Consider the following 16,755-nt stretch of genomic DNA (forward strand, 5'->3'; position numbering starts at 1 on the left):
ATATCTAATATATAAACAAGCATCCAAATGTTATACACTTGTCAGTCTTTCAATAACGAAGTCAGGGAAAACAAATTCACAGACACCCAAGTGAATTGGCAACTGTAAGTGACAGAAGCCCTTCTAAATCCTCTGTTTACACTGGGGATTAGTGGAGTAGATTTTGAGTTGCACATTGAACAGTCCATGGTCAAGGGAACCTGCTCCCTGTCAGCCCGCAGGGCATAAGGACAAAGCATGGTCCTGGTAGGAAGTGACCCATAAACGTATTCCTACCCAGGATTTATACAAAGCCAGTCTGCCTCACAGAAACTCCATATGACCATTAACTGGCCTGCAAGGCCTGCCAGGAGGCCTAATTACAGGTCTACAGAGCCCAATAACAAAAGCTGAAGGGCTTTAGCCTAGGGATGATCTGCTTTATACTGACTTGAGAGAGTCCATATAGAGGACCCAAAAGAAAGAGGTTTAGCTTTAAAATTCTCCCCAGAGATCCAGCATTGTACTCGAGTCTAGAAAGCTCACAAGCAACATACTTCAGCTAGGCTTAAACATATCACCCTCTCAAAATTAACATTCAACTACTGTCTGCTTAACATCTGCTCAAACATGGCAAGTTGCTGTGATATTGTCAGAATCTAGCTGATACCTTTTTTTTCCTACTAAACATCACTAGGGTAAATAACAGCCACTCAAATATAAATGTGTAACTGATGTTAAAACAAACAACTTACACTTTCTAAGTAAAGTAATTTACTTAGAGATTCTCTTTAGGACACACAAATTTTATCTTTTTGGATTAACAAAAAGCTAAAAGCCACATTCATTGTTGGAAACTGGAAGATAAATTAACATTAGTAATTTGATTTGTATCAAAGCTATTCAATTTGACATCGAATTTTGAAGTTTCCATAAACCACACTTGACTGAAAAAAAAAAAAAGCTTTAACTAATGTCCAAGTCAACTAAACTATTTAAGGCTTTATTCATTTGTTTTGTTTTAAAAGCACTATTCTTGAAAAAGAGGGACTCCTCCCCAACTAATTTTATGAGGCCAGCATCATCCTGATACCAAAATGTGGCATAGACACAACAAAAAAGAAAATTTCAGACCATATTGAATATTCCTTGATGAACATCAATGCAAAAAAAAAAAAAAAAAATCCTCAGTAAAATACTGGGAAACCGAAGCCAGCAGCACATCAAAAAGCTTATCCACCACGATCAAGTCAGCTTCATCCCTGGGATGCAAGGCTGGTTCAACATACTCAAATCAATAAACGTAATCCATCACATAAAGAGAACCAATGACAAAAACCATATGATTATCTGAATAGATGCAGAAAAGGTCTTCGATACAATTCAACACCGCTTCATGCAAAAAAATTCTCAATAAACTAGGTGTTGACGGAATGTATCTCAAAATAATAAGAGCTGTTTATGACAAACCCACGGCCAATATCATACTGAATGGGCAAAAGCTGGAAGCATTCCCTTTGAAAACTGGCACGAGACAAGGATGCCCTCTCTCACCACTCCTATTCCACAAAGTATTAGAAGGTCTGGCCAGGGCAATCAGGCAAGAGAAAGAAATAAAGGGTATTCAAATAGGAAGAGAGGAAGTAAAATTGTTGCTGTTTGCAGATGACATGATTGTATATATAGAAAATCCCATCATCTCAACCCAAAATCTCCTTAAGCTGATAAACAACTTCAGCAACGTCTCAGAATACAAAATCAATATGCAAAAATAACAAGCATTCCTATACACGAATAACAGACAGAGAGCCAAATCATGAGTGAACTCCCATTCACAAATGCTACAAAGAGAATAAAATACCTAGGAATCCAACTTACAAGGGATATGAAGGACCTCCCTCTTCAAGAACTACTAAGCACTGCTCAAGGAAATAGGAGAGGACACAAACCAATGGGAAAAAAACTCCATGCTCATGCATAGGAAGAATCAATATCGTGAAAATGGCCATACTGCCCAAAGTAATTTATAGATTCAATGCTATCCCCATTAAGCTACCACTGACTTTCTTCACAGAATTAGAAAAAAACTACTTTAAATTTCCTATGGAACCAAAAAAAAAAAAAAAAAAAAGAGCCCATATAGCCAAGACAATCCTAAGCAAAAAGAACAAAGCTGGAGGTATCACACTACCTGACTTCAAACAATACTACAAGGCTATAGTAACCAAAACAGCCTGGTACTGGTACCAAAACAGATAATCAACCAATGGAACAGAACAGAGAACACAGAGATAATGCCACACATCTACAACCATCTGATCTTTGACAAACCTGACAAAAACAAGCAGTGGGGAAAGGTTTCCCTATTTAATAAATGGTGTTGGAAAAACTGGTTAGCCATATGCAGAAAACTGAAACTGGACCCCTTCCTTACACCTTATACAAAAATTAACTCAAGATGGATTAAAGACTTAAACGTAAGACCTACAACCATAAAAACCCTAGAAGAAAACCTAGGCAATACCATTCCAGACATAGGCATGGGCAAAGACTTCATGACTAAAACACCAAAAGCAATGGCAACAAAAGCTGAAATAGACAAATGGGATATAATTAAACTAAAGGGCTTCTGCACAGCAAAATAAACTATCATCAGAGTGAACAGGCAACCTACGGAATGGGAGAAAATTTTTGCAATCTACCCATCTGACAAGGGGCTAATATCCAGAATCTACAAGGAACTTAAACAAATTTACAAGAAAAAAACAAACAACCCCATTAAGAAGTGGGCAAAGGATATGAACAGACATTTCTCAAAAGAAGACATTTATGTGGCCAACAAACATACAGAAAAAAGCTCATCATCACTGGTTATTACAGAAATGCAAATCAAGACCACAATGAGATATCTTCTCATGCCAATTAAAATGGCGATCATTAAAAAGTAAGGAAACTACAAGTGCTGGAGAGGATGTGGAGAAATAGGAACACTTATACAATGTTGGTGGGAGTGTAAATTAATTCAACCATTGTGGATGACAGTGTGGCGATTCCTCAAGGATCTAGAACCAGAAATAACATTTGACCCAGCAATCCCATTACTGGGTATATACCCAAAGGATTATAAATCATTCCACTATAAAGACACATGCACACATATATTTACTGCAGCACTGTTCACAATAGCAAAGACTTGGAACCAACCCAAATGCCCATCAGTGATAGACTGGATAAAGAAAATGTGGCACATATACACCATGGAATACTATGTAGCCGTAAAAAAGGATGAGTTCATGTCCTTTGCAGGGACATGGATGAAGCTGGAAACCATCATTCTCAGCAAACTAACACAGGAACAGAAAACCAAACACCGCATGTTCTCACTCATAAGTGGGAGGTGAACAATGAGAACACATGGATACCAGGAGGGGAACATCACACATCAGGGCCTGTTGGGGGGTGGGTGCTACGGGAGGGATAGCATTAGGAGAAATACCTAATGGAGGTGACAGGTTGATGGGTACAGCAAACCACCATGGCACATGTATTCCTTTGTAACAAACATGCATGTTTGGAATATGTATCCCAGAACTTAAAGTATAATTTTTTAAAAAAATGAAATAAAAGCACTATTCTTAATTCCTGATAGTGTCTTTTAACTGCATAAGCATACTGGTACGAGGACATGTGGCTCAACTTCTTTAATTATCTCATAAAGGCACTTTGGTAATGACATAAAAAACTACTCCTACTAGCTAACATTTATAGAATGCTCAGTTATGTGCTAGGTGCTAAAGACTTTATTAAATTAATTTCTTTATAGATCTCTATAAGGTACACATTATTATAATTCCCATTCCCAATCTCGCTATAGACTTTATTAATTTATAAATCTCTATAAGGTACATATTATTATTATTCCCATTCTGTTAATAAAAAAGTGAAGCTCAGCAAGTTTTAACAATTTTCCTATGGTTTCATCAGTAAACATGGGAGCTAGGAACGGCACCCAAGCCACCTGACTTGAGGACTTCACCACCATACAATATTGTCTTTTGTACTTACTGCTAACATTAACTGAATACTTACTATGTATCAGGTACTGCTCTAAGTGTTTTACAAACATTAACTCATTTAAATCCATAACAATAACCCATTAGTTATGTACTATTAGTATCTCTGTTTTACAGATGAGGAAACTACATGACAGTAAATAAAAACTGATCTGCTCAAGCTCACAGTTTGTTAGTGAAACAATATAAATCTGCACTACCAAAACACCATCAAGCATAAGCCAATGTAGGGAAAAAAAGAAGTCTGTAAGCTATTTATATGAAATAAAAATTAACACTTCACTCTCTTGCTCTTTTTTTGGGGGGGGGGTTGCCCTGAAAGGCTCTCTCAAAATAAATCAAGCCTATTTCTCAGAGCCATAGATAGTGAGTGGTCAGAAACCTACAGACAAAACCTCTTTCAGCTTTAAATCAGGGTAAAGCAGAGTAGCTTTCTATGCTCCTCGGAAACAGTACAACATTATCAAGGCAATCTCATTTGTAATTCTTTGAATTACACATATTTAACACTATAACGGACTTTAGAGAAGTGTTGGGACTTCTAAGGATCACATGGCTATGAAGAGAAAGGGTCAGGACTTGGTTCCCAGGTATTTAATGGGCAACTAAGAGAATAAAATCTCAGTTTAACAGGCTGCGGAAAAATTGGGATGGGGTGAGGCACTTATGGCGTATTACTCAGCAAAGCTTATCATCTGGATATAGTATGTGTAACTGATCTGTGTTTTGATAATACTTAACCAGTTTCTCTCCTAGGAAGGGTCCCTGAAATTCATGTACACAGTTAGGTGTTAGAAAAAAAATCATAAAACATTACTTTAGATTTTTCAAAGTTATAAATTTAGCTACTATAAACACTCTACATAGTTAAGGAAAATAACTTATTGTTCCTAAAAGATGCTTTAACCCCTTTGTAGTATCAATAAGAAAACTTACTTTAGAATCAAAGGCTTACTTGAGGATAGAAATTATTTTATTGTAAGATAATTGTAGAATGAAGTCTTATAGAATAAGGTTATGCATTTTGTAATATTATCTATTGCCTTTCTTTCTGCCTAACATAACTCAGGTATTTAACTTATGAACCAGAAGTAGCTCGAGGGCTGGGGGCGGTGGCTCACGCCTGTAATCTCACCACTTTGGGAGGCCAAAGTGGGCAGATCACTTGAGGTCAGGAGTTCAAGACCAGCCTGGCCAACATGGTGAAACCCCGTCTTCACCAAAAATACAAAAATTAGCTGGGTGTGGTGGTGCGCACCTGTGATCCCAGCTACTTGAGAAGCTGAGGCAGGAGAATCTCTTGAACCTGGAAGACAGAAGATGTGATGATCTGAGCTTGTGCCATTGTACTCCAGCCTGGGTGACAGAGCAAGACTATGTCCAAAAAAAAAAAAAAAAAAAAGAAGTAGCTGGAGAGTCAGAAATCACTGGAGTTAAGTCCTGATTCTATCACTTATTAGCTCTGTAATTTTTGACAAGTCACTTAAGCTTTCAGAATATTTGTAAACTGGACTTAACTCTCCATGAAGTGATATGAATCAAAAGGTAAAGATTTATTAAAGTGTTTTGAAAACTATAAGGTACAATACAAAAAGTTGTAGATACTATGCAGAAAATGAAATACTATTATGCAGAGATTTTATAAGTTGTTTTACCACATATGCACAAAAAGAAATCTCTACCTTTTCTTATAACATTAGAAATATAATTTTAAAGTGTATGTGTCAATTCTATTAAAAGTAAAGTATTGAGGAGGCTTCAAAGAAATTTGTGTTACAGGTATTGTCTTCTCATACTGATAAAATTTATCTTTTGGAAAAATCTCTCTTCCATATTCTTTAGACCCATGAACACATTTGGGATAAGATGATAATATGTTTTTGCAGAAAATCCAGATAATGTTTGGAATTGGGCTATCAAGACAAAGAAAAGCAAGAGCAAAAGTGATGGAGACAAAGGAGACCTTACCTGAACTTCCTATTTTCCCTCTATCCCCTGTGAAATAATCATGTTTTACTGTCTTTTCTGTCAAGCACTGTCTTACAGTTTAAGTGTAAAAAGCCAGGTTATGTCATATATCTTCTGCTTTTGAAGCTAGGTAACATCTTAGTATATTTATTATAAAATCCATCAAACAGCGGTCAAAATGAGCACACCAACATCTAAAGGTTTTTCAGATAGCTAGATCCTCTGTTTCTCTACAATGACTTACTTACAAAAGATTAACAGCTAAAATTTTTTCTGATGTAGTACTACTATAGGTATTGTTAAAACTGCTGGGAAAGATGTAGAGGTTTTAAATATAGTTTCTATTTTTTTTGAGACAGGGTCTCACTCTGTCACCCGCACTGGAGTGCAGTGGCTCAGTCACAGCTCACGGAACCCTTGACTTCTTGGGCACAAGCAACTGTCCCACCTCAGCCTCCCAAGAGGCTAGGACCAGAAGCATGTGCCACCATGCCTGGCTAATTTTTGTATTTTTTGCAGAGACAGGGTTTTACCATGTTGCCTAGGCTGGTCTCGAACTACTGGGCTCAAGTGATCCTCCCCTCTTCGCCTCCTACAGTGCTGGAATTACAGGAGTGAGCCACCATGTCTGGCTAAATATATAAGTTCCTGACCATTGGAAGTTTATTTCATTGGAAAAATAAGTATAACGTTTATGAAACAACTAAATATTAATATCAGCAGTGTATGAATAAATATCAACATAAATGGTGTGCAAAGACAGGACTAAAAGAATTCAAAGGAGGAGAGAAAGATGAGGTACTGGAATGGTCAGGGAAATAATGTGGAAATCTTGTTTTAGAAGAGTCTTGAAGTGTTTGGAGACGGGGAAAAGGAAGAAACAAGGCATTTATAGAAGAGAAAAACAATGTGCAAAGCTTCCCAGGTAGAAAAGAATACGGGAAACTTGAAGACCAATGAAAAAAGCACAGTAACGAATTCTAGAAGATAAAGTCAGAAAAGGTTGTGGATCTACTGTACAGAACTTTAGAACCTTAAGCATAGAAACGTAAAACTGATTTTGTAAGCAAGTGAGAACCACTGAGTAATTTTGAGCAAAGGGGTGGCATTAACATATGGTACCCAATGATGGCAGCAGTGGGCTGTCCACAGTTGGGGAGGCATGGGTGGTGGCGGCAGAAGTGGCTACGGGAGCAGCAATAGCGGTAGTGGGTCCCCTGTGCCCCATGTCCCCAAGGCAGCTGGCTGTGCCGCCTCCACCCTCCTATGGCTGGTTGAGACCCGCCCCAACGCCCAGAGCCTCTGTGGTTCTGGACCCTGGCACCATGTTGCTGCTCTTGCCCACTGTTGCAGCAGGAAGGGAGGGTGCAGGGAGGGAGCAGGAGCTGGGGCCGTGCTTTAGGGGCCAGCAGGGCCCACTTCGAGGACCTGGCCAGCAGCACGGCTACCCTGCTGAGGGCACTGGGTTCCTGCACCTTGGGAGGATGCTCTGCCAAGGGCTGCCTGGGGCCATGTCCCCAGGGTCTGTCTGCCCCACATTTGGATGACTGCCAGGCCTGACATTCCCAATGGCCAGGCACACTCCGGGAGGTGCCCTAGGCCCCCTCTAACCACCACCTTAATCAAGAAGAGCTGCCAGATGGGTGAGGAGGAGCTCCGGGCCATCCCTGAGAGCCGGGGCCACAGGGGGAGCTTGCAGAGACATCTCTCCTGCCCCAGTCACCAGCCTGGGCCCAGTGAGGACCTGGAACCCCCACCCCAGGCTGTGAGGGGCACAGCTGGGGCTGCATGATCCATGGAGCTGATAGAGGCCAGGAATAGGCAGCAGCCCTGCCCTCCTGAGCACAGCTGTAGCCCCCAAGTTGAGGCTGTGGACCCAGGTCTCTGCACTCTTAGCTTAGGAAGGCCTCCGCCTTGCCCTTGCAGGCTTGAGGGTGCCTGCTCCTGCTGCCTGGCCTCTCTCCGCTCCTGGCACCTGCTCCAATCTCGGGGCAGGGCTGGGGCCAGGCCCAGGTGCTGTCACAGCCTGGCCAGGTGTGTGCATGCTGCATGCATGGGGCAGCATGGACACACCAGCCCTTTGCTGCCTTGGCCCCCTCCAGACTTTGGGCACTGACAAGCACAAGTTACAGGTGAAGCTAGAGGCGGAGGGTTGAGGGTGGCTGGGCACTGGCCTGCAGATGTCCCTTATTGCAAGCAGCCTGGGTGTCACGGATGGTGGCAGGAGGCAGAAGGTCTCCTGGGCAGAAGGGGACAGGTGAGGCTCTACCTTCAATCCAGAGAGGGTCTGAAGGCTGGCAGCTGGGCTGCCAGTCCTATGGACCATAGTGGGGACTTCTGGTGCCTTTTCTGGGCCTGCCCATGGCTGCCCATGGACCAATCAGTGTGCATTTCCTCCCCATCTAAGGCCCATAAAAGCCCTGGGCTCAGCCAGAGCAGAAAAGAGGATGGAGAGATGGGAGGACCAGTTGCAAAGAGAGGCTACCTTTTCTGCTGAGCACTGCAGAGACAAGGGGAGGACCTGCCTACAGAGAGGAGCCACCCACTCTATGGCTTCCTCTCTGCTGAGAGCTGCAGACATGATGGGATGACCTGCCTGCAGAGAGGAGACATCCACTTTAGGGCCTTCTGTCTGCAGAGAGCTGCAGACCATGGGATGACCAGTAGCAGAGAGGAGCCACCCTCTCTGCTGGGAACTGAACACTTGTTGGGACAACCTGCCTAGCAGAGAGGAGCTACTCTCTGTCAGGAGCTGAACACTCATTAGGACACTCTGGCTGTGGAAAGAACTACCTTCTGTGGGTCCCCTCTGAGCTGTTCTATTGCTCAACAAAGCTCCTCTTCATCTTGCTCACCCTCCACTTGTCTGTGCACCTAATTCTTCCTGGTTGCAGGACAAGAACTCAGGACCCAATGAATAGGGAGGCTAAAAGAGCTATAACACAAACAGGACTGAGACATGCTCCTTGCTCACCATGTTGCAGCTAAAGAGAAGGAGAGAAGAGCTGTGGTGCTTTGGGGAGCTCAGATCCAGAAGCTCCTAGAACCAGGACTGTGGCTCCCTCCTTGGGACCCTGCAGTTCCCGGGATCTTCAAGCTTCCAGGTGCCACCGTGTTCCTGGGTGCCAGTTGTGGAAGCTGCTTGTAGTGTGCCTGGTCCAGCCACAGCCTCTCAGAGAGCTGGTGCCCGTGCTGCTACCCGCTCTGTTGCAGCAGCCACACAGAGTTTTCCGGCCAGAAAAGCAACAACCCAAAGATCCAATAACACCAAAGAATCATCTGGCAGTGGTGTCCACAAAAATCAAGATGAAGCAGTGGTGTCCACAAAAATCAAGATGAAATACACATTTTCTGGTGGCTACCACTTTTCAGGCTCTGGGCTAGGTATTTCATGTGTTATTATTTTCATAACAGCCCTACATGGTAGTTATTATCTTTCCCTCTTACAGATAAAGAAATTATGGGAAAGAGAAGCCCCCAAATACAAATACTTTCAAATAGGTAACTTCAATGTGTGATATGGTGTAGTTGAGGCAATAGGGGGAACTGTTTTATACACTGCTATTGGGGGGAAAGTAAAATGGTTCAGCTGCTGTGGAAAATGTTTTGTGGTTTCTCAGAAAATTAAACATAGAATTACCAAATGACCCCACTATCACCCTCCTAGGTATATACCTAAAAAACCTCCAAACAGGTACTCAAAACAAGTACATATATACACATATTCAAATGTACTCATGATAGAACAAAGGTAGAAAAAAACCCAAATTTCCATCAATGGATAAACAAGTTGTGTGTGTGTGTGTGTGTGTATAAATAACATATTATTTAGCAATAAAAAAGTATGAAGTACTGATATATTATGTGTCTGTATCTTCAAAACATACTAAATGAAGGAAGCCAGACACACAAGGTCACATATTGTAGGATTCCATTTATATGAAATGTCCAGAATAGACAAATAGAGACAGAGGGAGAATGGTGGTTGTCAAGGGCTTGGGGGAAAGGAACGTGGGGAGAAACCGTTAGTAGGTAAGGGGTTTCACTCTGGAGTGATGGCGTTGTTTAGAACTAGATAGAGTTGATGGTTGTACAACACTGTGAATGTACTAAATGCCACTGAATTGTTCACTTTAAGCAATTATAATAAATTTTATGTTATGTAAATTTCACCTCAATGAACTAGAAAAAAACACACATCTGTCATATTTGATTAAAAAAACCCTCTGTTCTGGCTAAACAATAAACATTAAATTGCTCAAAGTTACAGAGCAAGTGGTGATGGCAGGCTTAGGATCTTTCCACTATTCATTAGTGTCTCTCTAGAGAAGTAATAGAATTGAAGCAGGAAGCCAATTAGGAGGTAATGGAATAAGCCGTGAGCGAAATGTTTGGCATCTAGACTAAAGAGATGGCAGTGGGAGACACAATAAAGGGATAAATACAAAAAATTTTTCAAAATCAGAATCATTAAGTCTAGGCGAATTACTGCCTATAAAAGAGTCAAAGATAAAATGTTCAAGGTTTTGAACCAAAGTACAAATATGCAATAGTTTAGCACATACAAAGTATGATCCTAACCCAAATACAATAAAATCTCAGACTCAAATTTGTTTGATATAATAATCATAACACCCTATAGTTACATGTTTAATCTTATTTTAGTCCTTCATATGGACTTTCAGAGTCACATCACTAAAAATCATGGCTAAATATTCGAAAGAGATTTTAATTCCAAACCAGTAACATTATTAACATTTACTAATATAATCAATTACAATGCAATAGTTAAACATAAAACTTTCTTCTGGGACTCAGAGCTAGAGTAGACAACTAAGTCTAATCAGAAGGATATCTACATATGAACCTTATCTATCAAGTTATGCTGCTTGTAAGGCTAAAATTGATCCTGCCTCAAGAATCCAGCATAAGGCCTGAAGTCTTTGCCCATGCCCACTTTTAAGGTCCCCAAATCAAGGTGTTTTTCCTAGGAACCTAAGTGAACTCCAGTGTGACAATGGTTACTACTAGACTTCCCTATCCATTTATCTCAACCTTGAGACTAGGCTGGACTGCAAAACTTACCAGACAGGTCTCAAGTTCTTCTTATTTGCTTATTTTTAACAATATAATGAACACCTTAAAACTCAACACCAAAAAGAGAACTAGAACCTTGACAGTAAGTTGCCTATGTACTCTTCCACTACCTATCCATCTACTTGCCCTCTACTATGTCACAAGTTCTCATTAAAAATAAAACGGTATTTTTCAAAAAGGTGTAATATGTTATATCATATTATACAGCAATATATTCACGGAACTGGTATCAAAAAGCAATTCTAGTAAAACGATTACTTAACCAGTGGCAATGAAAAGGAGCACAAAGCTTTATAAAACAATTCAGCAAAAATGTACAAAAAGCCATTCTATTAAATTGGTGCAAAAGTAACTGAGGTTTAGCCAAAACCGCAATTACTTTTGGACCAGCCGAAAATGTTAATACCCTCTGACCTCACAAACTCATTTCTATAGTAACAAATCTCCCCTAGAATAAAATAAAATATGACTAACACAATGTATAAGAGGATGTTCATTACAGTGTTACTGGTAAGAGAGAAAAGATGAACAACATAAATATTCAATAAAAAAGAGTGACTTAAAAAACTGAACATTTAGCTAAGGTCTGTCTTTTGCTTATCTAGACCTAGGCCAAAATAAATTTTTTAAATTGAAAATTGTCATAATTTTGGACGTTTCTCAAATTCACAGAATCTAGCTCTTTATCCTTAGGTACAATTTAGAACGTTAAAGTTAAATGTGAGGGATGACAATTCAGATGGATATAAGCAAGTTATACACTGTGAGGTCTGGAGTATCACATCTATTTTCTAATGTACTTCAAAATCATGCTAAATATTTTTTTAAACTGAATAAAACTATGAAATAAAATTATTTAAAATTGCATTTGTGGAAATAAATGTTTTCTGCGCTAGGCAACATAAATATTTTCCTTCAAAGCAAGGGTTTATTCAATTATGAGCTGGAATACTCAATTATGAGCTGGAAATATTTTTTCAAAGCAAAATGCATATTATGTAAATGATAAAGAATCAAATTAATTAGACATCCTACAGTATATTTTATTTGAGTGAAAATATAAAAAAAATTAACAACAAAATTTTAGTAAGTAATGTTTTCTAAAGATAAAACAAATAAGATAAAAACATAAACTATAAATTATTTTTAGAGTAATAAGGAGGAGTACAGAGACACTTCATCAAAACTAAAACACTTGTCAATCTTTTTACCTATATGGTAAGTTACTTCTATTAGTAATTCAGGAAGCTAGTATATCGTTCATACTGGACTTCCCAATCTTTAGACTGTGTACACTTTAAATGAGAACACAAAGAGCTAATGCAAGAGATCCTTGAATCAATATGCACATATGTATTTTCTTGATCAGTGAATCCTAAAAACATAACTACTATCATTTGGTGGTCTGATATTAACTTTTGATGTTAAAATAGAGTTCTAATTTTTCCAGCTGGAAATTATGAGCTCTGAATAGTAAAAAATTTTAAGAAATATATACAGTAGTCCCCCATTATATGCAGCTGCAGTTTCATTTTCTGTAGTTTCAGTTACCTGCGGTCAACTGTGGTCCAAAAATAGGTGATTATAGTACAAGATATTTTGAGACAAAGAGAAAGAAACCACATTTATATTTATTAAAGTATATTATTATAATTGTTCCATTTTATTATCATTATTGATCTCTTACCTAATTTATAAATTAAACTTCATCATAGGTATGTATGTATAGGAAAAAATACAGCATGTGTATATGTATGTGTGTATCCAGATACAGATATAAATTAGACATGATAGATAAGTATAGATATAGATACAGGGTTTTGTACTACCCATGGTTTGAGACATCAACTGGACGCTTGGAAGATATCCACCATGTATAAGAGAGGACTACTGCACTACTCATTACGACTTATTGTTTGAATAAGTTATATACATTTTTGAAGAGCACATTAAGATTCAAAGTAAAATATCAGTACTCAGAAAATATAGATCTTATATGTTTTTAAAAAGTAAAGTATTTAATGTCTATGTGCAAGTGAACATGATATCTAAAATCAAAGTCAAAGCATTACAGTACCATTGAGAAATAACACATACAGCACTTAAAGAGTACATGGTATCCAGAACATACAGTCCAGTGAGTTAGTCCAATGTAACCGGGGAAATTACTAAATGACACTGATCTCATTTTCTTTAGAATAATGACAATCTCAACCTAAACTTTACACCTTATTTAAAAAATTAAAATGGAAGAGTTAGTCTCAAACGCAACATGCAAAACCATAAAATATAAAGTTATATTTTATATAAATAAAAGCCATAAAATATAAAGTTTTATGGTTTTACACGTTACATTTAAGACTCCATTTTAATTTTTCTTTCAAAAGAAAGAAAATGTAAGAAAAAAATCATAATCTGGGATTAGTCAAAGAATTCTTAAACATGTCACCAAAACCATAGTACATAAAAGACAAATTAATCAACTGGGCTTCGTCAAAATAAAAAACTAAAACTGAAGCCAATTTTATAAATGAAAAGGTAAAGAATGACCTGTTAGCAATACACTTAGCATTATACTGCAGCAATAAATATTTCAGATAATATATGGCCATACATATAATCTAGATCTGATAAATTTGTGAGGATATATAAAAATAGTTTTCTTTTTGACTCATTTCTAAGCATGCTACCAGCCTAGGGTTTACCTGTCACTTCTTCATTTAATAAAAGTTAATTATCAACACTTACCAGCAGCTTCAAGAACCAGCTGTAGTCTGGCTTTGGCCTGTTCAGCTGGTGGCTAAAAAAGAAGAAAAAAAAAAAATCAACCATACAAGACATTTACAGGTCAGTTTTAATAGACGGAGTTTTAAATGAATGCATTTGTTTGCAAATATTAGGAAATTTAAAGAGCTTTAACATAATTTATATTAAAATCCATCACATCTTGCATTTGTCTATATGATGCAACAATGATAAGCTGCTTTCATTTTTTTTTCCTGGAAAAAGTTTTGCTTACTATCCAACATTGTACCAATTACAATAACATAATTAACTGAAATTTAATAACAAGGCAAAGCACACACATTTAACAACATATTCTTACATTGAGTTATTTCTTTGCACATAGAAACAGGCAAGCAATCTATGAGAATTTAAATAGCAACCTTTAAGTTCAATATTTCAGGCAAGTCAGACTCTAAAACCAATTTTCTGCTTTCCTAACTGGAATTTAAAGGAACAACTGTGATGAAGATAGGATACAATTTGGCTTATATGCTTCCAACTCCTATGAACTGTCCTAAAATTGTTTTTTCAGTGAACCTTGATTCAATACAGTTGATAACAATGAAACTAAACTAATTTCCAGCCGGGCTCAGTGGCTGACGCCCGTAATCCCAGCACTTTGGGAGGCCGAGGTGGGTGGATCACGAGGTCGAGAGATCGAGACCATCCTGGCCAACATGGTGAAACCCTGTCTCTGCGAAAAATACAAAAATTAGCTGGGCATGGTGGCAGGCACCTAAAGTCCCAGCTACTTGGGAGGCTGGGGCAGGAGAATTGCTTGAACCCGGGAGGTTGCAGTGAGCCAAGATCGCGCCGCTGCACTCCAGCCTGGCAATAGAGTGAGACTTCATTAAAAAAAAAAGAAAGAAAAGAAAAGAAAAAGAAACTAAACTAATTTCCTACCAGCGACTGCACTCTGAGATTTTTGGATAACATATTAAACAACAAATTATGTCATGAATTATGTCAAGACTATGACTTTTTACTAAAGACCTGTTAAAAAAAACAGTTGTCCATACTTGAGACTTCAAACCTTATATTTATAAAGTTGTCTGCAATAAACAAAATAACCCCATTTTATATATGCATATCACTTCAAAATTCATAATTTACGTGATACACTAGAATATTTTGCTATTTGTAAAAAGAAACCCAGCTTGCATAAAATAAATAACTGGATATAGAAAGACGATGTTGTGCTCAGAAAAGTTTAAGAATTTGAATGGTCCTTCTGAAAAACCTACAGGAAACAAGATTGAAGAGTGGTAGATGAGACAAGTGAGAAACTGGGAGAATCTTTCATATCACAGAACAGGGATTAAGAGACTATAGACCCGGACCAGTGGCCTGGTTTCGTAAATAAGTTTTACTGGGACATAGGCCATGCCATTTGTTTACATAGTGCCTACTGGCTTTTGCGATCAACTCACCAATAGGAGTTCATTATTTGTAGCAGGAATCTTAGGACCAACAAAGTCTAAAGTATCTATCTGGACCTTAAAGAAAAAGTGTGCCAACTCCTGCCATGGAAGATGAGGAGACTTAGAAAAACTTTAAACAAAGGGGTGATGTGATCATATCTGCACTTTGATACATCACTTTAGCAATATTTTTGAGGATGAATTGAAAATAATGTGTCTAGAGGCAAGGAGCTCAGTTAGGTGGCAATTAATGAATTTCAGGTGAGAGGAGGGCCTGAGCTGAAACAATAGCAGAAAGGTCAAACAGGACAACACAGATTTGAGAAATATTTACTTGGTAAAACAAAAGGACTGATTGGTTACTAGAGAAGGAGGAGATGACAACCAATAAAGAGTACTTTATGTCATATGTTTAAGGGAAAATGTATGTAAGCATGTTTTATAAAGTTATGAAGTATTGGAAATATGTGACATCAAATTAAAATATCAAAGCAAAGTATCAGTAGAAGACTGTGATATCTACTGAATATAAAAGTCATAAACTAAAATGTCTCAGGTATCAAGCCATTAATGCACACATTTATGATGATAAATGGCAAATGACATTTGACATTAGTATCAGAAAGCACAGAGAAGTGTGGAGAACTCTGAAGCACATGCCCCAATTAAAGGAAGCAGCTGATACCCAGCACCAACTGACTGTGGTCATGCAGAAATGCAAGCCCAGGGTTATGAAATATTTTACTTTTTCACAAGCATTTAAGTCACCATGAAAACCAGTACAGAACGTGGTAAATACAGTACTTTTATGGGCCAGATTCAAGCAGATCCTAAGCAAGTGAAGAATTAGGAAGCATACATGTCAGAGTGTCCTTGTAAGTAGTGTCTTTTGATAGAAAAATCCTAGACATTTTACTGGTTAAGATATTTCACGAGCAAGATTTTTTTTTTTTTTTTTTTTTTTACCAATTAAGAAATACTTAAGACAGAAAATATATACATAATAATGTATACCCAACATTCAATAAAATATTAATAGCAATACTGTCAAAGTCTTCTACCCCATGAAATCTCCCTCCCTGGAGGATTTCTTCATTTCCACATCTATAATCATTATCTTGAAGATATAGTCACTACCATTCCTAAGGAAAGCTTCTTTTATTTTTTTTTTGTAAGAGATTGGGTCTCCCTCTGTTGCCTAGGCTAACATGCAGTAGTGTGATCATGGCTCACTGCAGTGTTGAACTCCTGGGCTCATCTTCCTGCCTCAGTTCCCTGAGTAGCTAGGACTACAGGTGTGCACCACCACATCCAGCTCCTTTTTTCTGTTGTTTCATAGAGTTGGTGTCTCACCATGTTGCCCAGGCTGGTCTCAAACTCCTGGCCTCAAGTAATCCTCCCACCTTGGCCTCCCAAAGAGCTAGGACTAC

At 38.4% G+C, this 16,755-nt stretch overlaps 1 protein-coding gene across 1 annotated transcript in view; it reads right to left on the reverse strand.

Moving 5' to 3' along the window:
- The window catches only part of RSRC1 (arginine and serine rich coiled-coil 1), a 445,722-nt gene that overhangs the window by 168,063 nt on the left and 260,904 nt on the right, over window positions 1-16,755 (reverse strand). The window contains exon 7 of the mRNA XM_017955757.3: window positions 13,866-13,917. Within this exon, the coding sequence (XP_017811246.3) occupies window positions 13,866-13,917 (52 nt within the window). The remainder of the gene's footprint in view (window positions 1-13,865; window positions 13,918-16,755) is intronic.

This window comes from Papio anubis, chromosome 2, assembly GCF_008728515.1.
Source record: "Papio anubis isolate 15944 chromosome 2, Panubis1.0, whole genome shotgun sequence".
Taxonomy (NCBI): domain Eukaryota; kingdom Metazoa; phylum Chordata; class Mammalia; order Primates; family Cercopithecidae; genus Papio; species Papio anubis.